Source organism: Zingiber officinale, chromosome 1B (assembly GCF_018446385.1).
Source record: "Zingiber officinale cultivar Zhangliang chromosome 1B, Zo_v1.1, whole genome shotgun sequence".
NCBI lineage: Eukaryota > Viridiplantae > Streptophyta > Magnoliopsida > Zingiberales > Zingiberaceae > Zingiber > Zingiber officinale.
The window spans coordinates 554,675-579,685 of record NC_055986.1 but is presented as its reverse complement, the minus strand read 5'-3'; the positions used below and the strand labels follow the sequence as shown (position 1 = coordinate 579,685).

The window sequence follows — 25,011 nt, the reverse complement described above, 5'->3', positions numbered from 1 at the left end:
AATTAATCACAATTAACCTGTGTAAAATAGGTTTCTGAACGGATGATTCGAAACTGGGCCCCTGGGGCCTGGACCGTTTATTTCGGTGAAGTTCCTGGTTGGCTTGATGGATGTGGGTCCCGCATTGCATCATCATTCGGCCGCGGAGGGGGAGAAACTGCGTGTGCGCCCCATCGACGAACGCGCGCTCCGACTCCGGGGCATCCGCTCCACCCTCCAACGCCCGCTAGCCCTTACCCCAACCCTAGCCGAACACTCAGCGGCGGCGCCCTGTCCCCGACGTGCCTTGGGATCCGTTGGCCCTGCTTCGTTCGGTGGCGGCTGCCGCTGCCGGGGATCATCATGAAGGGCCTTTTCAAGTCGAAGCCGCGGACCCCCGCCGAGTTGGTGAGGCAGACAAGGGACCTCCTCGCCTACGTCGACGCGAACCCCAATCCCCGCAACGGCAAGCGGGATGATAAGGTGAGCCAGCCGCCTTTGTTTCTTTGACGGAGCGATGGTCGAGTATGGTTCGGTTTTGCATCTTTCTTGTTTTGGAAGGCATGGGTTTGGCTTTTTCTTCCTTTTATGCTTACTTATGTTTTTTTTTTCTTTACTGAAAGATGAGAGATTGTTATAGTCACTGTGAACATGATGGAATAATTGCATTTTAAACTGTCCGAGTATTTTTGAACTTCTCGGTTCAGGCGATGTTAATCTTTGGTCATATGATGTTAATCTGCTAACGAAATACAAAATCTTCCCTCTCTCTTTTGTTACCTGTTTTCTCTACATTAGGGGTCTTGCTGTTTTTATCTTATCCTTTTGCAAACTTCATACAATTTTTACCCCATGTCGGGCTCCTGTCTTTTTTGTACACATATATATATAAATGATGCCCCCTCTTCATTAAATGAAACCTTGATCTAACTAAGCTTTAATTGCTGGAGAAGCAGGTGTACAAGCTCCTTTGGTTTTATTTTGTGATCATCAATTGCATGTATTTGTACCTTACTTCCAATGTAGACGCAGTTGAACAACCTGAGGAATGACTGTAGATTAACAGAAAATTGACTATGGGTTTTCTCTGCTATTAGATCCAATATTCCAGTTCAAAATATTGGGAAAAAAATCCCTTTAAATTGATCAGTGCATTTACATCTCTGGTTCTCCTGTTCGCATAGAGACTTGCCCATTGCAAATCATTCACACAGAAAAATGTAGATGTAATGATGTTAATTTGGGACTTTTGGAGTGACACAAAAGAAAGGACAGCAGTATGAATTCCTACTCCAAACCTGTCCCCTAACTACGAAGGATAATACTTAGCAATATCAATATAGCATTTTGAACATTTTCAACTTGGTTGCTGAGAATTAACTTCACAAAGCATTTGCCTCTTGGAACCTTGACCTGAAAATTTTATTAAAATGTCGTCTCTCATGTTTCAAAGGATCTTTGATTTTATGATGGAAATGAAGTGAGGAGGTTTACTAGTGATTGTACCTTCTAGAAAGGAACTTGAGCACATGCATCTCAACTATCTTGATTAAAAAAAATAGTGCTAACTGCAGTAGATTGAAGTTGAGTCAGGAGAGATTGACAGAAGCAATTAAATGTTTTTTCTTCATTTATTCAATATTATAGATAGGTCGGTTTTTTTCTTTAGGATTCATAGAGTAAGGATTAGGTTAGTGACAATGTTTTTAGACTCAGCAAATCTAGATCAGGTCTGATCCACATATCACCTTTTATGTTTTGTCCATTTAAATATTGATTACTTTTATGTACCCTAGTTCCATGAACTTAGTTGTAGATCAAACATGTGCCTCCTCCGTCACATATGGATTATCTAAATGATAACTCGATCTTAATTGATTATACTCAGAGGTATTCTCATTCTTCTCTAAATATTAGCAATGCCATTGAATTTACTTCACCATCATGCATTGGTACTTCTTAGAAATATCCTTATCCGTTATTATTCTCATGTTATGATTGGGTTGTTTTCTTTATCCACATTGTTTCAAAAGAATGAGTTTGTATCGCTTATAATTGACAATTATATGAAGTTTGCACATGGACTCCCATTTCTGTATGAGTTTTGTCATTTTCTTTTACAAGGTAAATGAGGCATTTCTTACCAAATTTTCTTTCAACTCTTCTCATGCAGATGATAGAACTATGCAAAAATATTAGGGAATTGAAGTTTATTCTTTATGGCAACAATGAAGCTGAGCCAGTTGCTGATTCTTGTGCACAACTGACTCAAGAGTTCTTTAGAGAAAACACTCTACGTGTACTAATTGTTTGTCTCCCAAAGTTGAACTTAGAAGTAAGTGTTTCAATCTCTCGCCAATCTAATGATCTTTGATCTTGACAAATGCCAGCAATTGAATATCCCAGATTTCATGTAAATTTTACTGCCTTCCTTTAAATATTCCTTTTTAGAATGAGGAATTTCTCTTGATTCATTGCAAAGTTTGCTGAGCTTGCTTTTGCGAGACATTTAGGTTCAAAAGGATGCAACTCAAGTTGTAGCAAATTTGCAAAGACAACAAGTCAATTCACGATTAATTGCAGCAGATTATTTGGAAGCTAACAAGGATCTTTTGGACCTTCTAATTTCTGGGTAAGATTCAAATTGAAAATGTAACTAATTATTTTATGTCTCTCTTTTATGGCCTTTACCTTCTTCTATTCCTGCCAGAACAATCTCTGATTTACTGACAACTATTTGCTTCATATTTTTTTGCTTTGTTTGCTTTAAAGTTTTAATACCTTTGTTTTGAGATTTGGTTTTGTCAACATTCCTTCTCAGAGAAACTCTAGTTCTCTATGACAATGATTTAGGTATAAACTAAAATTATGATTCAATGACATAAAATGTAGATCAGCTAAAATTATGATTCAATGCCATCATCATTCTCAGTAGCTATTATGAGTTTGCCAAATTATCTTGTAAATCACAGCAATATTTGAAACCATTCCAGGAAACTTGGGTCAAAGTTTAGAGTTAGATCCATCTAAACTGTATAGAAAACAATAACAACCAAATATAAATTGCTAATTTCACTGATGCTGAGATATCTGATTAATGATGATTATATGATGCTACTAACTTGAAAATTAAAAAAAAATCCTTTGTGATTTTTTTATTGTTTTTTTAGATTGGTATATTTACTAATAATAAGTTTATTTGTTACACTATTATACCTGTTTTGGGGATTTTGTGTTACATGACACATACTTATGCATATTGCACATGCAAATCATTTTAAAATGTGCATCTCACTTCCTAGGTGCCACATAGGCCTTATTTCTTAGCGCCTACTTGCCTAGTGCCTTTTGAAGCATTGGTGTCATCATGTACTTATGACAATTTGGAGTCTAGTGTTTCTCTCTAGTTTTCTTCAAATGTATCAGTTTTGTTTATGCTTATATAGATATGAGGACATGGATAATGCTTTACACTATGGATTGATGCTTAGAGAATGCATCCGACATCAGTGTGTAGCAAGGTACATGTTTTAATGGTTTGAACTCTGTCTTTATCTTTTGCAAAAAAACATTGTGTGGATCAAGTTTTTTCTAATAACTTGTATAAGTAGTCACTGGATCAAATTTAACATAATATTACAATAGGAGACATGTTTTTGAATCATTGTGTCAAGTAAATATATATTCTTCGGTAAAGTAACTTAACTCACAATTGGATTTGGTCTAAGTCTAGTCTACTCTACTTAACTACATTTTTTTTGGGAGGTGGAGGGTATGTATTTTTAGTATTTGCGTTAACTTCAATGTCCATCTTAACTTTCCATTTATAATGTTGGATCTTGTATTTTCTTCATGAAGTAATATATCTTTATAGAAAACCTGAATCTTGAGTAATACTAACTTCCTAGATGTTTATTCTTTGCCATTATATCTAGTGTCCTTGGATCAAGATTATTTGTTTGAAAAACTATAATTGTAACAAAAAGACAAAGAAATTGAATTTGCATAGTTTGGTATTCTAAAACTGTATTCAAAGAAAGTGTTTAACGTAGGGTAGCCATAGCAAAGTAGTTTAGTGGTCGACACATAGTTTTTTGTAAAAGTAATTGTTTGAAATATTAGCCAGTATTTTTCGATGAAAAATGGAGCCTACTATGCTATCTACATTCCACCTCATTAATTGGAACACATTTATGTTTTCTCTGGTAATATAGGAGAAATTCATTTTCAACTTCAGGTCCTTAAGTAAATCATACTCAATAATTCCATGCAAAGTCATGGAGAGCTCTCCCTGTTCTTATTCCAATCATCTCACAAATAGTAAGGTCATCTATTTATCATTAATTTTATTTTTTCAATTGACCATTAATAAAAGGATTTGTAGCTACTTAAAGATTTCTTAAATTGACAAATGTTTCTTCCTCGTTCTACCTTTTTGTTATTGATCTAAATTACAGCAAAAGAATTGACCTGAGATTCTGCTGTTTGACTGATATTTTTGACTCACTGTTTTCCTTTTTTACCATTTTGTAGTCAGATCTGCTTGATGAAAAATCATTATGGTAGGATTGATTACTTTCAATTGGCAAATTAAGTATGAATAGTTAGAGCAAATCTTCCTAGTAAAGATTGCAGTCATTGCTCGGAGTTCAAACATTGTATGTCCATGTATGATTTATCTTAATATTTTTGTTTGGTAGTTAATAAGAAAATATAATGAGATCAAGCCTTTCTCTGAAATTTCAAACTTTCTTTATTTGCAAACTGATTTATTGGAAATTGATTTTTCTGAAAACCATTTTATTGTCCAATATATTCTGGTGCAGGTATATTCTAGAGTCTGATCAAGTGAATAAGTTCTTTGATTATATTCAAATTCCAAATTTTGACATAGCTGCAGATGCCATTAAAACTTTTAAGGTGAAATTGATGCCAAGCCACCTTTTCTTATAAATATTGTTTCTAATTTTAAGTTGATTATTTAACAGTATACCTATTTAGATTCTCCCTCTAATTTTTTATGATAGTATGTAACATCACAATATTACAAATACTTGGTCATCTGGGACCTTTAGTTATGTAATGTTCTTATTACTTCTTTAATAACTAAAACTGGTGGAATTTTGTGAAGAAGCACAACGAATTCAGGTAGTATAAAGTTTGGGTATATATAGAGGAATTTGTTATGCTGGGCGCCAATGTTGTGTGCCCAGCGTTCGCGACTGTCATGTGGGGTGCCCCTCACAGTCGCGGATGCTAGGCGCCTAACATTGGCACCTAGCATAACATCTCTCTCTCTCTCTCTCTCTACACACACACAATTGTTACTCTGCACCACGCAGTGTGCAACGCTTTTTAATTTTTTTTTTTTAGCTTGTGGTTAAGTCATTTAGGATTTTGGCTTTAGGGGTTAGGGTGTAATATTAAGTCTAAAAAAAATTATCTATGGTGCTTGGTGTGCGGCGTAACAAATCCCTATATATATATAAAGAAAATTTGAAATTTTATTTGTCATGTCTTCATTAGTATGGTGAGTTTTTACCTCTTGTAGCGAGGTAACTTTATATTACCATTTAGCTATAAGTTGTCCCATGCATTTCAAATATCTTTGTGAAAATTAATTTTGGCTTTACATTGAATGCTTTCTTTTTCTTTATGGCAATTAGCACAATGGTGATGCTAGTGTTCTTTCAATACAGGAGCTAATGACAAGGCATAAATCAACTGTTGCGGAGTATCTTTCCAAAAATTTTGACTGTGTATGTGATCCTTGACTCTAATGCATGTTGATCAGCTTTTGTTACTTGTCTTAAAAAATTCGGTATTCCCAACTGGTGGTTATATTTTTTTCATTGTTTCACTTAAGTGTTATTGTCCTTTCTTAGTAAAAAGGAAGTTTAATATGCCTTTTGGTTATCTTGGCCTAGAAGAGATTGGCTCCCGGATGATAGATTGGCTCCCGGATGATTTTGGGCATTGATTTTCAAATTCATGTGAACACACGCACACATATGAGAGAGAGAGTATACCTTTTTTTGTCGCAAACAATGAAGATACTAACGAAGAGATGGGAAATTTGGTGCAGTTAATTAGAATCATACTACTCAATTATCAGTTCCTAGATATAGTTTGGATTATTGAAAAGAGTCATGAAAAAGAAACCGACGTGCAATTGAGTATCAAATTCTTGTTATTGGAAAAATATGTTGCCATGAACATCTACTCGTCTATGTAAGAGCATGGGATATGAATATTCTATTAACATAGATTTCCAAATTAGTTGATCTTCTCTATATAGCTCATGTTGATTGAACTCGAGTTTCTGTTCCTTGGATTTTAAACAGTGTTAGATGATACACAGTTCTACCCAAAATTATCCCTTCAAGGCTCTGGATAATTTGATAATTATTTGTCTATTTTTTGTCTCTGTTTTTTTATAGAATTTAACTCAAGATTGTTGTCATCTCTTAAGTATCTCACCAAAGGCCCTGTTTCTTCTTTTACCCAAATTTACTCCTAAAGGATCTGTTTAACTTTAATTATTTTATCTGCTTCTTGTTTCAGTTTTTTACAGAATTTAACTCAAGATTGCTGTCATCTCCTAATTATCTCACCAAAAGGGCATCTGTCAAGGTACTAATTATCTTTCAGAGTGTTTTTTCCTCATATTACTTTGAGAATTGCAGATACATTTTTTACATTCGGTCATTTCAAAAATAGATATCTTTCACTGGTGGCAAAAGGTGAACCTGTCACCTTAGCAAATAGATATCTTTTACAGTTCGTGTATAGGTTGTGTTCATCTTGAAAAGCTGCGAAGCACCGAAGTCCTTAATTTCTTTGTTCAATTTTTTTTCAGTTGTTTTTCTTGATTCATCTTGATCATCTAATTGTTGAAACACTTTCTGCTTAATATTATTTAACACTTCTGTTAAATATTATTTTCCCAGCTTTTAGGTGACATGTTACTGGAGCGATCAAATTCTCGAACAATGGTGCGCTATGTTAGTTCAAAGGACAATCTTATAATTCTGATGAATCTTCTCAGGGTATGCTTGAATTGATCTTATATAAACAATATATATGCTTCCAAATATTTTACTTAAGAATCCTTTTTCTAATTTTTGGCAAGAAAGTTTCTTTATGCAAAAATTCAATCATCCTTAATTCTGATTTCTGGAATTAGAAAAAATAATCTCAGGCCAAAAACAATATGAAGAATTGGCGTACCTAAATACACTTGAGTGCCCCCTAACCTAATGTAGGATTGAGATGGACATCAAAGTAAGTCACATTTGTCTAACCAAATAAAAAACTAAGATGCATATAAGTTTAAACTTAAACAACTAAATTTCATTTCCATTATTAATCAACATCTAAAATATTATTACCTATAACCTTCAGTTAAATTGAGCCCAATTTATTGTCGTTTACGCTCACCAAGTTGTTTCTCGTTCTTCCAAGACCACTAATAGAATGGTGCAGTAAGGCAATGTATCTTCTCCTTGTTTTTCAGCCTTAAATTGATATGAATCATGAATAGTTTGTTCTATTTAACCGATAAGAATAGATACTACACATGAATAGTTTTTTTTAGTTCCTCCCACCTCGCTCAGTACTGTGATATACCTCCCTTCCACAAGGCCTTGGGGCAGGTAGTGGAGGGCTTCTAGAATGAGCGTTATCATCTTTTTGCATCACATGAATAGTTTTTTTTTTTTTTGGAAAAGTAAATGACATTGAAAATTAGTGGATGCTAAAACTTCTCAGAATGCTTGGCAAATTAGAGTTAACTTTTATTGGCTTAGCAGTAACTCCCATGTCCCATTCATAGTCTTAAAATGGCTCGGCATCATATGGAGTTGCAAAGGAGGATTTTGAAATGGGCAATACAGACCGCATCTTAATGCATATGGCATATTAACTTAACTAGTAGCTTGTAACTCGTAGCTGTTGATTTAACAATTGTTTTGAGCTTGGATACCAAAAGAGACCTAAGTATTCATTAGCTGGAGATAGTGCAAAGTCAGAAAAAGTCCTTAAGTAAAACAATGATTGAGTTGAAGTGATCGTGTTAAACGTCAGAAAGATATGATATAGTGAATGTGTAACCAATTTGTCAAAAGAATCTTGCTATCACGTCTGATCCTTATTGACCAATTATGTGTCAAAGGATGGATGTTGTAGCAGATGGTTCTTGCGTTTCATTGTTGTTTAGTTTGGGAAACATTGCAGAAATACTGTAGATTATTCTAATATTTGCTTTTCCAAAAAGATTATCAATTTGTAGGTTGTAGATTTTCAATTAGACGTGCCATCTTGAATCTTGACCTAAATTACATATTCTGAGCTTTACTGCAAAACCTCTAATTGTTTTCCTACAACTACAATCGCTGATGCAAAAGGATAAACTAGAACTTAGCTGTTTGCCTGCTACTTTCTGACTACTGACCTTTTACACAATCCTCCATGCTGCTCAGAACATGATCGTCATGTTTAGTCTTTGAATTATGACAAACCTTCTATGACTTAAACCAAATTGGTGTGAAAGACATGCAAGAAGGTGCTGCAAAGAACCTTGTAAAATAACTTCAAGTGTTTGTGCACCCCTCTCAAGGTGCAAGGAATTAATTTTTATAAGCATATTGTATATTTATTCTATTATCATTCTGCAACATTGATATGCTGTCAAGCCACTATATAACATGACATATATGCATCATACGTGTTGTTTTGCTGGACGAAGCCCCTGTGATTTATCTCTCGTTTAGATAATGAGGGTACTCTGAAGGGATTGTCGAGGTAATGATTTCACTTTTTACGATCAATATATGTATCACGTAGATGAGAATGGGGTCTAGTGGCTAACGCATGAGGTGTTGTCACAATGAGGTCTGAGGTTCGAATCTCGGTAAACCCGAGATAAATACCTCCCTTATGTGCTAGTCCTTATTCCAAAGGTTAGTAGCCGCCCGTGTTTTACCTCCTCCGTGTTGGTCTTGGGACGGATTGGCGGGGGTGCTAGGGCGAGCATATTCATCTTTTTACCATAATGTAGATGAGAATGGAGGCCCATGCATTTTGCATGTTAAAACTATTTGAAATTTAATTTAATTAAAAAAAATTCACATCAATATGCAAAGCATATACAAGGCACACAATAAAGATATATGGTTCATACGAATATTCTAGTTATCCATATTTCCCTATTTACAGGAATCGAGCAAAAATATTCAGAATGAAGCCTTTCACGTATTCAAGGTATAACTTCTCTCCTTATTGTGATACAAATGCTGCTCTTCCTTTGTATTTTTTTTATTTGTGATTTTTTTTGTTCTGAAATTTCAGTTATTTGTTGCCAATCAAAATAAGCCACCTGAAATTATAACTATACTGATTGCAAACAAAAGAAAGCTTCTTCTCTTACTTGACAATTTGAAGTTAGACAAAGGTATGCTTGAGCTCTTCAGTCTGAATGTCTGAACAAACAAAAAAACAGTGGAATGGTTCCTCATGGATTCCGTATCTTTTATCCCTTGTTCTGCAGAAGATGAGCAATTTGAAGCTGACAAAGCACAAGTCATTGGAGAGATAGCAACTCTTCACTAAGAGAATTCTTCATAAAATTCAATAATATCAGGCTTTTCCATGTGATACTATAATTTATGTTAATGCATTGCTTCAATCTCCTTGTGAACAAATTCTGTATATATGCATATAGCAGATGCCAAGGCCGGAACGCGAGTCTACTCTCTAGTTCATCGTGCTTTGGTTTGACTCACCTTTTTTACTTTGCTGGTTCACTTGAAAAAGGCATCTGATTGCAGACATCAATCATTACTTGGCCCTGTGATTTTTTGGCTGGTAAATCAATGCGCATTCTTGGCACTTCAGACAATTAGATTTGTCTATGAACTGTATGCGTTCTTGCCTCATTGAACTCAGACAAGTTTTACTTCATTCTCGTACTGGAATGTATTGCATTTACTATTGATTAGAATAGGATTCTACTTTGAAATAGCACTATTGAGGCTTAAGCTTGCATATATAATCAAGTGGTAGAAAATACATCAGATCAAATGTTGCAATCAGGAAGATTAAAGAAAATCACTAAATTTGTTTTCATATTATATAAATAATCAATACCAATCATCAAAATTGTTTTCCTCAATGATAATTTGTTTTCTTGTGTTAGAAGTACCAAACAAATGACAATACGAAAATGTATTATACAGGTATCCCTTACCATGCAATCAAATCCATCTTCCAATTCTGTACCCTGGAAGAATATCCATTGCAACCAAGAATAGTTTGGGTTTAGGATTTAGTAAGTCGACTTACAACAGATACCGAAATGATGGCAATGTTTATAGCCTTAAAAACAAAACTGGCTGTTAGATGGCCTATGCAATGCTTGTGGCTTCCATGGAATCGAGGTAGAATGAATCATCTACTCAAACTGTGACGTGTTCAATGTCCAGAATAGTTCTTGTGGCTTCTTTCACAACCTGTCCGTCGACATAGTGCTGTCTACAGACAGGCATGTAAATATCAGAGCCACCGATAAGTTCAGTTTGTTTTTCGCTTGTTTTCCTTTGAGTGAAGAGTGCCCGCTGGCCGCACAACTCACACCTTGCTGTAAGCTTTGTGACTGAATCTGCTAGCGGAATGATATCAAGCACCGAACCAAATCTCCGTCTGTTAAAAGACATGGTTTTGTTGAGGCTAAAAAGATTACTAATGGCACGTTTGAGTATGACCAGTATTGCAGAATACAAAGCTCAACCATTTGAGAATCATACTATCAATATCAAAACTATGAACTCCACTTAAGTAGTTGAAGCTTAACGATGATCCTTAAATGCCATTCTCTAAAGAAAGAAGCTGATTTACCTAAGGTAGTCACCATCCAAGCCGGCAACAATAACTGTTTTCTGATCACGATCAGCAGCATTGCAGCAAAAATCGTAAAGATCCACAAAGAATTGGGCTTCATCAATCCCTATCACATCAAGCTACCAGTGCATTTAAACATGTGAGCCTACTATGTGAAATAAGGCAAAATGCAAAACAATTTATTGGAAAGTTTAATTAGTTCACCAATCTATCATTCCTTCAAGAAAAAGAAATCTATCACCTTACAAAAGGCCACCCAACTAATTTTAAGTATTACCGACGGCAACTTCATGTGTTTGATCATTGGATAACATAAATATACCCCTGATAAGCAATCTTATTTCTTATATACTAAATAAATATAATTGGTTGGAATGAGAAACAATATGAAGGGCACACAAATTAGACAACAAGATTATAAAGAATAATACTTGTTAATCCGAAATGAATCAACATACAAGTGTCAATCATGAAGTTATCACATTCATATTACTAAACAGAAGCTCCTCTTAGATGGGTATTGTTTGTGTGAAGCGTACCACACATCTAAGCATCATTTGAATGAGGTGATACTTAAAGGAGGAAGAATCAGAAAATAACTAAATTCTCATGTATAACTACTGTTCAAGGACAAGGGCAACTCCAGGTAGACTCCCCAATCAAGGCATGAATATTATGCAGAAAAAATGAAAACCTACTTAAATAATCATATATAAATGGAGAGAACATATTAATGAAAATTGAAACTTGATCGAAGTCATTGTAATCCAAGCGTACAAAGCGCTAGGAAAGATGATATTGAGCTTGTTGGAAAGACAAATGCCAAGTCAAAGAAGAGTTGGATGGAATTTCCAAAAGCCCCAAAAAAAATAAAAGAGAGAGAGAGAGAGAGAGAGAGAGAGAATGATTACCAACTTCAGGATATAACAATCAAATTTTGCCCTAAAACACATGCATTTCAGAATTAGTAGAACAGCAGGAAATGAAAGTTTATGCTTATGAAACTTAGAAGAGTAAAAAGGATGATTGAGGCAGATTCTGGAAACACTGTTACTCTAATTATGTGAAATATTTATATCTGAAGTATGACAATTAATCCTAGTCAAAATCAAGCTGCTATTGATTGCATTTGCTTTAGTTTAGTATTAGTTACCTTATTATAGGCTTCTGCTCCTAGTCGTTCTCGGAACACTGAAAGCTCCGGAAGAGCAATACAAGGCATTTTTGCACCATCATGAGTTACTATTGAATCCAATCCATATCTCGTATCTTTGTCAGATTTAATTACAGCCACATTTCTGTTCAAGAAGTTGCATTTTTGTTAGATCAACTTGGCCGAAATCCCTAAAACAAATTGAATGCTCACAAAATGTTGGAAAATGTACATAGAGCGTAATCACATAAGCTTGCTCTGTGTCTGACAAACAGGAAAAGTAATAGAAAAAAAACAATTTTGAAACACAAGATGGCATCTTTATTGCAGAGAAGCCTGGTAAATCTAATTTAGGGTTTGAAGAGAGTGAAGGGGAGAATCTGACCTTCCAGTATTCTTCTCGGCTAGAACTCGACGGAGAAGAGCGGTGGTCTTCCCGGCGAACATCGGGCCGGTGATCACATGAATCTCACCGAAAGCAACGCGAGGCTGCGCAGGAGAATCCACGTGGACGATGGGAACTTTACAGTGACTCCTGAAGGAGAAGATGGATGAGGAAGAGAAGGCGGGGAGGCCGGTCGGTGATTTGGAAAAGAAGGTAGGAGGAACTATGAGTAAGGGCTTGGGAAGGAGGCGGTGGCATGGAGGAAGAGGAGCAGAGAAGTGGAGGTGGAGGAGAGACCTCATCGTCATGGGCATGTTGACGCCGCCGGGAATAGAGCGGAAGAGGCAGAGACTAACAATAAATGGGTTTAGGGTTCATCAACGGACTCCCGCCTTCTCTATTGACTTTACTTCTCTTATGATAAAAATATATATATATATATATATATATATAATTAATAAACTAGAAAAATATATAAAGCATATTTAATATACATATATATTACTAACGATGCCCAGATTAAATCCCTTTTTTCTCACCAGAAAAGAATCTGCTTTTTCTTTTTTCTTATTACTGTCCTTTTATAATCTTTTTCTCGAACCTTTTATTTTCTTCATTAATACGGTTATATTTATTACAAGAATAATACACTAATTATTTACTCATTAATTATAAAAGATCTTTCCAAACTTTTAATGAGGACGTAATAAATATACATAACCATTAATTTATTTCTTCTATTGGTTCACATTTCTTATGTATCTATGAGTTTATACTAAATATTGTACATAAGCCACGTTCGACATTTAATGTAGGTCATAATAATATATCAAATTAATACAGTAATTCTTCCGGCAATAATTCTATCGATCGATGACTTAGTAGTCCTCCTAAGCAACAAGATGCCTGAGTCATGATACGTTTTCTCCAAAAACCTAAGAAGGATATCTAAGTGCCGAATAGTAATTCTACTCTAAACCCGTTCATTAAGGCTTAAAAATGATAAAAGTTTTTCTGATGAATGAATTGTCAACTCTCGATTAATTTGATCATTTCCCTAACAATATATCTCCCTCACTGACCTCGACTTTGACTGTCACCTTACTTGCCATATTGATTTCTTACCGTCATGTGACACCTCATGTGGACCACCATGTCAAATGATTTAGGAAGGCCCGAGGATATAGCATAGCTGATCATCATATAATAAATTTGTAAAATTAATTTATAAAATTGAAGGAGGGTTGATTTCTTATGAAGTCGATGAAAATAATCTTCCATATAATAACTTATTATTCTCTTCCAATAGCGGGGGCATAATGGATTTCAATTTTTTTTTTATGGTTGTTGTGTGTGTAGAATTTAGTGGTTTAGGAATCATAAATAGAACTATGGAGTTTAAAGTTTGAGTAATGATACGCTGCGGGAATGAGTCATCCATGCCTACGTGGAATGAAAAATGCATGAAACCTTTCTCTCTCTGTCCACCTCATCTTTGACTAAAACCCTAAGCTGCCCACCCATCTCCTCCGATTTCTCTTCTGCGCCTCTCCCTCTTTTTTCTCTTCTGCGCCGCCACAGAAGCTGCGCGCCTCTCCTTCTTCTCTTCTGCGCCCCCCCCTCTCCTCCGAGTGCTCTTCCACACAGAAGTTGCGCCTCTCCCCCTTCGTCTCTTTTGCGCCCGCCCTCTCCTCCGATTTCTCTTCCACGCAGAAGCACAAAGCAGAGATCTGCCACCATCGAAGCTCCTACATCGCCGAGCGTTCCCTAAAGGCGCACCCCCAGCGAAGCCGCAAAGCTCCTCCACGACCTAAGCCCTAAAGCTCTTCCACCGCCTAAGCCCTAAAGCTCCTCCACCAGCGAATTGTGCCTTTGTACGAGGTTGTTTTGTTTTCCCACTTGATGAATCTTCCCCTTATCATTGAGCATTAAGTTCTTCTTGAACCAATGCAAAATTATAATTCTGTTTGTTTTCTTGAACAATTCTGGTAGCACTTCTCATGACAATTTTGTTTGGTTCCCAGAAATAAAACCAATTAGGATATTGAAAGTCATGTTTAGGATATTTTAAATTTGCAACTCTTAGAGAATATCTCTTGCTGTTGACATTTGTGATTTGAGATTTTGTTATTCATATGACTATGGTTTGATTTATACTATATATATTGTTTATTTATTTGTAATTCTTGCAACATTTATCTTCTTGCAGCATGTCATTTCTTATAGCCTATCATTTCTCTTCTTTGTTCACTGTATAAAAGTTTGCTAATAGCTATTTTATTTGAATTTAGGTTGTAAAATTGTTATGGAGCAAGAACTATTAATTGAGGGTGATTTCCAAGTGTTGGGTGATTCGTCAAGCTCAAACGGAGTTGATACTCTACAAGTTGGGATGTGTTTTTCAGTTGAAGAAAAAGTTCGTGATTTTTACAAATCCTATGCCCAGAGTCTTGATTTTGGTATTTCAAAGCTGGGTTCCAAAAAAGGAGATGATGGCCAGCTGAAGTATTTTTCGTTCGGATGCTCTTAAAATAGTAAGACTGCTCCTAGAGTGACAAATTCTTTTTATCCTAGACCCTGTAGCAAAACGGATTGCAAAACAAAGATTAATATTACAGTTCAGAATGATGGATTATGTGTCATTACGAGTATTCAACTTGAACACAATCATGCATTAAGTCCAAGGAAGTCAAGACATTTTAAATGTAATAAAGTGTTAGATTCCCAAACTAAGAGGAAATTAGAGTTGAATGATCAAGTGGGAATAACTTTGAGTAAGAGTTTTCAATCATTTGTTGTTGAAGCTGGTGGCTATGAAAACTTATCGTTTGATGAGAGAAAGTGTAGAAATTATGTGGCTGAATCACGGAGATTAAGGCTTGGGAATGGTGATGCAGAAGCCTTGAATAATTACTTTTGTCGTATGTAAAGTAGAAATTCAAATTTCTTTTATGTGATTGACGTAGATGAAGATTCTCGCATAAGAAATATATTTTGGGCTGATGCAAGATCTAGGGCTGCATGTGATTCTTTTTCTGATGTCATTACATTTGATACTACATATCTTACCAATAGTTATGATATGCCATTTGTTTCGTTTGTTGGAGTAAATCATCATGGTGAATCTATATTACTTGGTTGTTGATTGATATCTAAAGAAGATTCTGAAACTTTCATTTGGTTATTTAAATCATAGTTGACATGCATGAGAGGATGAGCTCCACGAGCTATTATTACAGATCAATGCAAAGCCATGGAAATTGCAATTGTTGAGGTATTTCCGAACTCTCATCATCGTTTATGTCTTTGGCATATTATGAAAAAACTTCCAGCAAAGTTTAGTAGTCATGCCAACTATAAGTTGATAAAGAGAAACTTGAAGAATATTGTTTACAATTCTATAACATCTGAGAATGTGATAGCAACTGGAAAAAATTGATCGAAGAATTTAACTTGGAGAAAAATGATTGGTTGAATTCTTTATATGAAATTCATCATAAGTGGATGCCTGTATATGTGAAAGATAAATTTTGAGCAGGGATGTCGACAAGTCAAAGAAGTGAAAGTATGAATGCATTTTTTGATGATTATGTTCATTCAAAAACAACTTTGAAGCAGTTTATTGAACAATATGACAATGCTTTGAAAAGCAAGATTGAAAAGGAAGATAATTCTGATTTTGTGTCTTTCAACTCAATCATTCCGGTTATCAGTGGCAATCCAATTGAAAAACAGTTTCAAAGTGTTTACACTAACAAAATATTCAAGTTATTTCAAGATGAATTGCGAGGTTTGATGTTTTGTAACACTACATTTGTGAAGCAAGAAGGGTCAACACTCTTTTTTGAGGTGACGAAAACTATATATGGGAAAGAGGGAGCAACTCCAAAAACTGTTTCTTTCTGGGTACAATATAGTGACTTACAATCTCAGATGAAGTGTTTGTGTCGTCTCTTTGAGTTTCGTGGAATTGTGTGTAGACATTTGATGTCAGTTATGGTGAAAAGAAATATCACTATAGTTCCAGAAAATTATATATTGGAATGATGGCGCAAAGACATTAAACGTGGATATCAAGGAATCACCAATATTTATGATGATTCTTATCATCATGCAGAGGAACGACAAAGATATAATAATCTTCAACCATTGTTACAAGAAGTGGGGCAACTTGGGTCAAAAAATGATGAGAGGTGCTTTGTTTTAATAGGGATATTGAAAGAAGCCAAAAAAAGGATTATGGATATATATATTGGTGATTCATTGGATGGTTATCAAGACAGCAATAAAATATATGAAGAATCAAGAAATGAGAGTAAACAGTTTCACAGTCCTCTAAAAGTAAGGTCTCGTGGACGTCCACCAATGAAACGAAAACAATCCAAAATTGAGCAAATTGTGAAAAAGACGAAGACAAAGTCTCAAAAAAATGTTTGGTTGTATATTTGGCAAAATATACTTTTGGTGTTATGTTTTAGTGATAATTGATTTTGCTTTTGTAATTTGTTAATATTGAACATAAGTACATCTATCTACAGGGTTCTACAGTTGATAAAAAGCAAGATGAGTTATCAAATATGAATTCTCCAAGTATGATCGATGATGAGTCCAGTAAAAATGTAAGTTAGACGCATGAAATTTTGGCAAGAAATGAATTCTCCAACTTGTTTTAACCTGAATTTGTCATATGTTTCAAGCTGCCAAAGATGTTTTAAAGAAAGCCTACTACAATATGATTGCGATCAATAATCAGTCTTTGCAAGATCCTGAAAGAAAGGTATGCAGAGCTTTCTTAGGTGAAAAATTCACATTTATTTTTGAATGTCTTTGCACATACCTAGCTAAGAATGAAATGATCTGTCAACATTTTATAGGTGCTTTAATTCGTTGATTAATAGACAGTTAGTGTCTGGTCAAATTTATTGCTGACTTCATATGTTTTTATTTCACCAGATGAAATTTATTGCTGTCTAGTCAAATTAACAATAACTTTATAGCTACTTGTAGCAACAGATGGCATTGATTTCTCAAGTTGTTTGTTAGCAATGACATTTTTAAACAGATTTTGGAAATTTTCACTTTAAAAGCAATCGAGCTTATTTAACAATTGAATCAGCGCATAAAGATTCATGTGTTTTAACAGACCCACTCTCTTTCTAATCCAACTTTGAGTTCTTTGAAGGTTATATGTCTACTATGTCAATCATCTTAACCTTCTCCTTCAGCCCAGCAATTTCATCATCTTTGATTTTTATTCATTGAGGCTCTTAGTCATTTTGCAGGTTGTGTACTAAGGCCTGCGCCGGGGAAATGGAGTTGATGACAAAAGAGAGAGAATATGTTGGGTTTATGTTCATGACATTTAGACTCTTTTTGTGTGCTTGAGGGGTTGCAATGATGTTTATGTTAGCCCTATGTTGGGTTTTTTTTTTAATTGAATATTGTAATGCAATTGAAGATTGTAATGCAATTAAGTTTATGTTTCCAATTGAAGTTTGTAAGTAGTATCCAATTGTAGTTATATATCCAATTGAAAATTGTAATGCAATTAGATTTATATTTCCAATTGAAATTTGTAAGTAGTATCCAATTAAAGTTTGTAATGAGCTTGCATCATTTGAAGCCTCTTTCAGTTCATAGTTTCCAATTTGTAATTCCTTAATTGCTGCCCGAAGGGACTCTACACATAAATTGACCGCATGCATTTTCTCCACTAGATCTCAATGCCTCTGTTATAAGTTATTCCTTTCTTCTCTGTTCTAAGTTATTATTTTCTTCCTTGACATGATAAAGCTCTTGGGCAAGAACTTCTTTATCTTCTAAGAGGATTACAATTTTAGCTTCAAGTTCCATTTCCCTTTCCTTCAGCAAGAATATTTCATCCTGGAAACGTTTTAGCATCAAGTAGAGTGAAATTTCTGTTCATTTAAGCTATTATTTTCCTCCTTGAGCTTGAGCATGTCCTCCTCTAGACTTCTGTTACAAAGTTCCAGACTTTGTTGGAGATGTGTTTGCTTAGATATTTTCTTCAACTTCTATTAGATTTATATTTTCTTCAACTCATTTTCCGTTTGAGAGAGTAATAGTTCGAGACTGGATATTCTTTCAAGATATATCTTTTGTTGGAGATGTGTTTGCTCCCTCTCAGAGTTTAATCCAGAAAGGTTTTCCTTTGAACTTCATATTCAGCATTGTTAGCATGCTTAGATTCTTCCATTACCTTGTCTTTTACAACGTATATCTCGGATGATAGCTTAGAGGAATCTTGTTGCAGTTTTCTTATCACATTGCTTGCATCCCGTATTCTTGATCTAGATTTTCTGTTTTGTTCTCAATAGTTTACTCTAGTTTTAATCTTTTTCTCAAAAGAATTTAGTGCTTTCTTTTACCTTTCCTAGGGATGAATATGCCCGTGCTGGCCCCTCACCATCTGGAAAATTCTCATTGTGTTGTTTGATTCCTTTTCTTCCAGACAATGGATCCTCAGATGTTACACATTTACAAGTACAACAAATAGAGAGAGAATTTGAAACTAGTTGCAATGGAAATGAAAAGAAAAATTGCCCGTGCAAGACCAAAAAGCAACTAAAATTGCTTCAATGATATTATATATCAAAATACTATTTACAAACTTCAATTAGAAACTCTAAACAAAAAACACCTTTCATTACTTCAACAGTTATTTTCTTATAGCAAATTACACCAACCATCTCCAAATCATCACAATCCAAGTAAATACAACTATAACGATAGCAACTCTAAACTTTCTATTCAATGAACATATTTCATCACTCAACTTCATAATAACAGAGTTGTTCACAGGTTCCAGGAGAACATTGCAATCAACTGCACTTTCGATGTACATATTAGATTTCTTCAATTCACTAATCTCCATCTGTAATTTTTTGTTATCCCTCTTCAGATCATTAATAATTCCCTTAGTTCTCTCTGACAATTCTGGATCATGCCATAGGAAGAAGCCACATCCCCTTTCCTGAATATCGAATAAACTTAATTAAAATCCAATAATTAAAAAGCATATAAATACGGTTGGTTTTGAAACCATTTTATATAAATAAAACTTACTCTAAATTTTGGGCATGAAAAAAATCACCTGCCTGGGTTGGTTTCCTTCCATGAAGTCCAGAGAGTAGCTCTTAACCCACAATAGCATAACATATGAGATGTTTCACCTTGTTCATCATTCATGCGTCTTCGAGTGAAAGATGTTGATGATGAAGAACCGGCTGCCATGAATATTTGTTCCTTTATCCTGTAATTTTTTTCATATCAAAAGAACAAAAACCATCTACTTTCTCTTTCATATCCTTGCTAAACTACTACAATTTAGGTAATTTATGTTAAAGTTATACTAATACTTAGGAGGCCACACATAGTATAAGAGATCTCCAGTGTATAAATTGTTGCAAATTTAAAATATCTTAAACATGACTTTCAATATCCTAATTGATTTCATTTCTGGGAACCAAACAAAATCAGCAAGAGATATTCTCTAAGAGTTGCAAATTTAAAATATCCTAAACATGACTTTCAATATCCTAATTGGTTTCACTTCTGGGAACCAAACAAAATTGTTCAAGAATAGGACATGTCTCGAGTTTGATCAAAGAACTGCTACCAGAATTGTTCAAGAAAACAAACAGAATTATAATTTTGCATTTGTTCAAGAAGAACAATGTCATGAGAAGAACTTAATGCTCAATGATAAGGGGAAGATTCATCAAGTGGAAAAACAACAACCTCGTACAAAGGCACGGTTCACTGGTGGAGGAGCTTTAGGGCTTAGGCGGTGGAAGAGCTTTAGGGCTTAGGCCATGGAGGAGCTTCGCGGCTTCGCTGGGGGTGCGCCTTTAGGGAACGCTCTGCGATGTAGGAGCTTCGATGGTGGCAGATCTCTGCTTTGTGATTCTGCGTGGAAGAGAAATCGGAGGAGAGGGTGGGCGCAGAAGAGACGAAGGGGGAGAGGCGCAACTTCTGTGTGGAAGAGCACTCGGAGGAGAGGGGGGGCGCAGAAGAGGAGAGGCGCGCAGCTTATGTGGCGGCGCAGAAGAGAAAAAAGAGGGAAATGCGCAGAAGAGAAATCGGAGGAGATGGGTGGGCAACTTAGAAAAAAAATGTGGAACCGCCACATCAGCGACCCCCTAGAGTCGGTCCCACGGATATGGAGGGAGGTAAATGCAGGTACACAGGTGGAAAGTGCATAGCGGAGACGTTAACCCCAGGCAGTGACACCCCGGGGATCGACCCCTGGACCTTTCAGCCACAGAACCATACACTCTTCATTTGTGCTACGCCCTGGGGACAGATGGGTGGGCAACTTAGGGTTTTAGTCAAAGATGAGATGGACAGAGAGAGAAAGGTTACATGCATTTTTCATTCCACGTAGGCATAGATGACTCATTCCCGTAGTATTTCGTGCTTTTTATTCCCGCAACGTATCATTACTCTTAAAGTTTTGACTTTATCATTGAGAATTAAATAATGATTAAATCAATAGATAAAAATAAAAAAGGAATGCACGATAGTTTCTATCGTATGATCTTATCACGAGTTTAAATGGTAAAAATAGACTTTTGTAAAATACATTCTATATAATAGATTCAATATAATCTGGTTAATCTTCAATGTTTTACATTGACAGAAGGTTCATTCATCGACCGGTCATTTTTTCATTAATTGATAAACAAATCAACTAAACTCGAAAATGTGTATGTATTGTTGCAGCTCACGAGTGAATCTCTGCGTGGCCTAGTAGATATTCTTCCTCTCAACAACATGCCAAATCGCAATTATAAATCAAAAGAAATTTCTCAGGATTTACCCATGTTGTTGAGTATTCAAGTCAGAGAGGAGGTTGAGTTAATCATTGCAAGTACAATTTGGAGACGACTCTATTCGATTGAGCATTGACTTTAGGGCCATGAATTGAAATGTGTCTGTGACTTGAAGGTCTTATCATGGCAGTGTGCATTGACTCAATCATCACCATCTCACTAACTACAAAACAACAAAGACATAATATCAACACCCTAAATTATGCTTTTCCAAGCACTAACCCTCCATTTTCTTGTAAAGAAATAATATATATATGTATATATCAAAGGATGAGAAAGACACTAGTGATAAAGTTATAGTTAGGCAATGATTCTTATTATTCTAAAGGTTGCCAAATCACAAGCAATAACAACTATCAACAATGCATTGTAATAGCTTTGAATCGAACATATTTTATCCTAACAATCTTTTGTATAGAAAAATCAAACGTCTAACAAGGCATTTTAGCTCTACCACTCATGATAGGATAGAAGACATTTAAACAATCATGCGTTAGATATCCAACTCGTCGTATGTTATAAAGAAAAGGATTGCTTTGAACGATCATTATTATTATTTGTTTTAATTACATCTTCAGATTGGCACGCAATTTTAGGAATGGATTCTTTCTATTCTCCATCATTGTCACATAATAAAACTTATTTCACGTTTGAATCTTTTGACTAAAAAACACTTGATATTCCCCACGAAGCATTCATCCAAATGCTAAACTCCATGCACGTTTGGACTACTACTCGCCTCTTCCTCCCCTCCTCTGCTACCAAACTCCATATAGACGGACCCTGAAACCTTTACTCCTTGGATTGTGCGTCCCCCCTCAATGATTCTCCCATTCTCTCATAATTCTTCAATAAATATTAGCGATGTATTGCCTCCCGCTATAAATAATCGGCACCATCGATCTCATCGCCACTCAAACCAGCTGAGAACTAACGTCGGAAGAGAGCAGCAGTCGAGAATTTTCTCGACTTAAGAAGCATCAGCCAGCGTTGATGGGGAGCAAAGAAGCATCCGTGTTCCGGCACTCTTCCTCCTCCATTGCTCTGCTGCAGGAGAGGTTCAAGAAGCTGGAGAGGGTGAGGGAGTTGAGGCAGCAGGCGGAGCTGCGGAGGCTGCTGCGGAGAGAAGGTGGCGACGACGACGACGGCAACTTGATCTGGCCACAGCCAGCTGCGGACTACTTCCAAGGGGCGACAACAACGCAGGGGGGATTCCATGCGGCAAAGGGCTCGGGTGCTAACGAGAATTGTGGGAGTGAAACAGATGTCGATACGTCTCTTCATCTGTAGCTCCATGGCCTGTTGATTCGGATGAGCAAATCCATGTTTGATGACTAGTGTCCTCGTAATAAAGATTTCCTGCCTGCGCCTTGTGAAGTAGAGTCAAAAAGGATGTCTGCGTTTGTTTTACTATGTGGGTGCCGTAAATTGACTTGATCGAGTGCAAAGTAACAATTAGAAATTTGGCATGGATATAGATGTAGTTGTACTAACAGAGATCTATCATGAAGCACCAACTTGGCCTCTATGTGATGTTCAATTAAGGAGGGGATTCTCCCAGGTGATTTAAGGAATCTTCCATGTACTACTGAACGCTTGACCAAAGGAGCCACCATGTTAGCCCTACCTTAGCCGAGATCCTCTGGACCGTAACTCTTGGTCCGCTCCTGGACCCGGAGAGCAGACCGATAGGTGGAATCTTATGGACCCTACCTATATAACAGATAAGGTCCATGAATTTCCACCTATGAGTGAAATGATCCATCCTCTGAATTGCACTTTGCAGTCCAGAGGATCCAGCGTCCCTTGACCATCCCAAAACCAACTATATAATTAACAATCTGATAACAAAAGTAGAGTCATCATCTTAACATCCTCTCCGGACTTAACCAAATGACCTACAACAGTATTTATACCTATCGAAAATCAAACCATGCCTCTCTAATGACAAACACTATCCAAATACTAACTAGGTTACACTCACGTAGGCAAAAAAACAAAAAAACAAAAAATTTAAAATTATTTTTAACAAATAAAAAGTTTGCTCCCTTTTCCTTCACATAAGAAAGTCAGATAAAAGTTGTTTGAACTTGCTTTTTCAAACAATTATTATGCTTTATGTGATAATTCATAGGTAAAGTAGAATTCTTTGTTTTAAGAACTTTATAATTGTTTAACAATTATTATGCTATGCTAGATTTATAATTATATTACATCAAATTAAATAGAATTTTAATATCTAATCTTATCAACTGATTGGCCGGTTCGACCCAACTTAGTTAGGATAGAACCTACTCTCCTTTGTCAGATTATGATCAATTGTTAGTAGTATAATCTAAATGTTAATTTTAGATACACAATCTTAATTATAAATTCAAAGCAACTGACCTATTTTAGTCAAATCACAAGAATTATCCCTAACTAAAATTTGTCTCATTTGCAGCCAATTGTGACAAGTAGATTCAAATTTGCACAAAAATATAGTTTGTCCAAAATATTGTGTTAAACTAGAGTTAAATTCTATAAAAGATAGAGCAATTGTGCTAATGAATATTATAGTCTAAATGTAATTTTTTGATTTTTTTCTACAAACAGTGATAGAGTCCGTTAAGCACTCAATCAAATATTAACTAAAATAAAATCGTTGTCAAGATTATCCGGCAATAATCCAGCTATCTCTAGCAACTAGCCGATCAAAAGAGGAAAAGCCAAAGAGATCTTTGCAAAATATAAAAAGGAAACATTAGTTTTTGACAAAGATCACTTTTCCTTGTGGATTTCATCCAAAATTAAAGAAAATAAAAATAAACAAAAGGGGGCATCAGATAATAAGCGGAGATTTTGGTCAACACCATGCTTCAGTGTGTAGGATAAGATTTACAATTCGCATCATCTGCCGCACTTTTTCGATAATAAGAAAAAAAAAACAAAATTTATGAAATAAAATTAAACAAAAATAACGAAATCAATGCGCCGTGAAGTTAGGAAAGGATTTTGATTGAACTAATTGACCCCATAGCAACCAAATCGCATGCGATGGGCTGGAACGACAACCATTTAGATTTTTGCACCGATTCTATTCCCTCAGCCAAATACGAAATCAAAGCTTGAGAGGCGAGTAACTGATGCAAATTTTGAATACGAAAAAGAGGCGTTTTAAAATTCAAAACGGGCAGATCGGAGACAAAGAAATAGATCTCATGTGACCAAAAAGAAAAAAAAAATAGTATAAAATCAATCACCGACGAGATTGCAATCGAAGTTAGAATCCGAAACCTCGGGTTGAAGGAGGAAATGTCTCGCAGAGGCTGATAAGGTCGCAGACATTCGACACGGCATCAGGTTCCGACTGCCCGTCTGCTATGTTCTCGTCATCGGCTCAGCGAGACAAAGGGAGGGGGAGGGGGACACAGCCAGAGTTTGGATCGGAAGGAAGTGAGAAACATGACGAGGCGGAAGCTTAGATCACGCTGCGTTTGTGAGATTAAATAGATAAAACTTGAACGCAGTATTAGGGTTTCACAGAATTCTGATGGCGATGGGCCTGAACTAGCCCATACCGTAGGGCCCGTTAATCAAAATCTAAAATAATTTAAATTTTTAATTTTAGATCATAAACTATTTCAGAAATCATTTATAATGCAAGAATTAAAATTTTGCAATACTATAAAAAAATATATAATCTGAGTATTTCAAAATTGTAAAATGCTCGTGTTTAAAACATCAAATGGTGTATTTTTGAT

The 25,011-nt window shown here is 35.6% G+C and overlaps 2 protein-coding genes, 1 long non-coding RNA gene and 1 other non-coding gene across 4 annotated transcripts; 1 reads left to right on the top strand and 3 right to left on the bottom strand.

Moving 5' to 3' along the window:
• The first annotated feature begins 139 nt into the window (after positions 1–139).
• On the top strand, positions 140–9,858 carry LOC121970435 (putative MO25-like protein At5g47540). Its single transcript, XM_042521526.1, has 11 exons — positions 140–462; positions 2,153–2,314; positions 2,493–2,611; positions 3,426–3,500; positions 4,806–4,899; positions 5,679–5,738; positions 6,544–6,612; positions 6,930–7,028; positions 9,196–9,240; positions 9,328–9,430; positions 9,527–9,858. The coding sequence occupies exons 1-11, from the start codon at positions 343–345 to the stop codon at positions 9,586–9,588; spliced, it is 1,008 nt and encodes a 335-aa protein (XP_042377460.1). The 5' UTR covers positions 140–342; the 3' UTR covers positions 9,589–9,858.
• A 371-nt stretch (positions 9,859–10,229) lies between these two features.
• On the bottom strand, positions 10,230–12,824 carry LOC121969761 (thymidine kinase-like). The gene is made up of 4 exons (XM_042520367.1): positions 12,414–12,824; positions 12,029–12,173; positions 10,873–10,994; positions 10,230–10,677 (listed from the first exon to the last, which is right to left on the bottom strand). The coding sequence occupies exons 1-4, from the start codon at positions 12,725–12,727 to the stop codon at positions 10,434–10,436; spliced, it is 825 nt and encodes a 274-aa protein (XP_042376301.1). The 5' UTR covers positions 12,728–12,824; the 3' UTR covers positions 10,230–10,433.
• A 6,253-nt stretch (positions 12,825–19,077) lies between these two features.
• Positions 19,078–24,722, bottom strand: LOC122045829. Its single transcript, XR_006130129.1, has 3 exons — positions 24,545–24,722; positions 19,528–19,686; positions 19,078–19,407 (listed from the first exon to the last, which is right to left on the bottom strand). It is a non-coding gene; the product is annotated as an uncharacterized LOC122045829 (long non-coding RNA).
• On the bottom strand, positions 24,083–24,169 carry LOC121994978. The gene has a single exon (XR_006115824.1). It is a non-coding gene; the product is annotated as a small nucleolar RNA R16 (small nucleolar RNA).
• Positions 24,723–25,011: the final 289 nt, after the last annotated feature.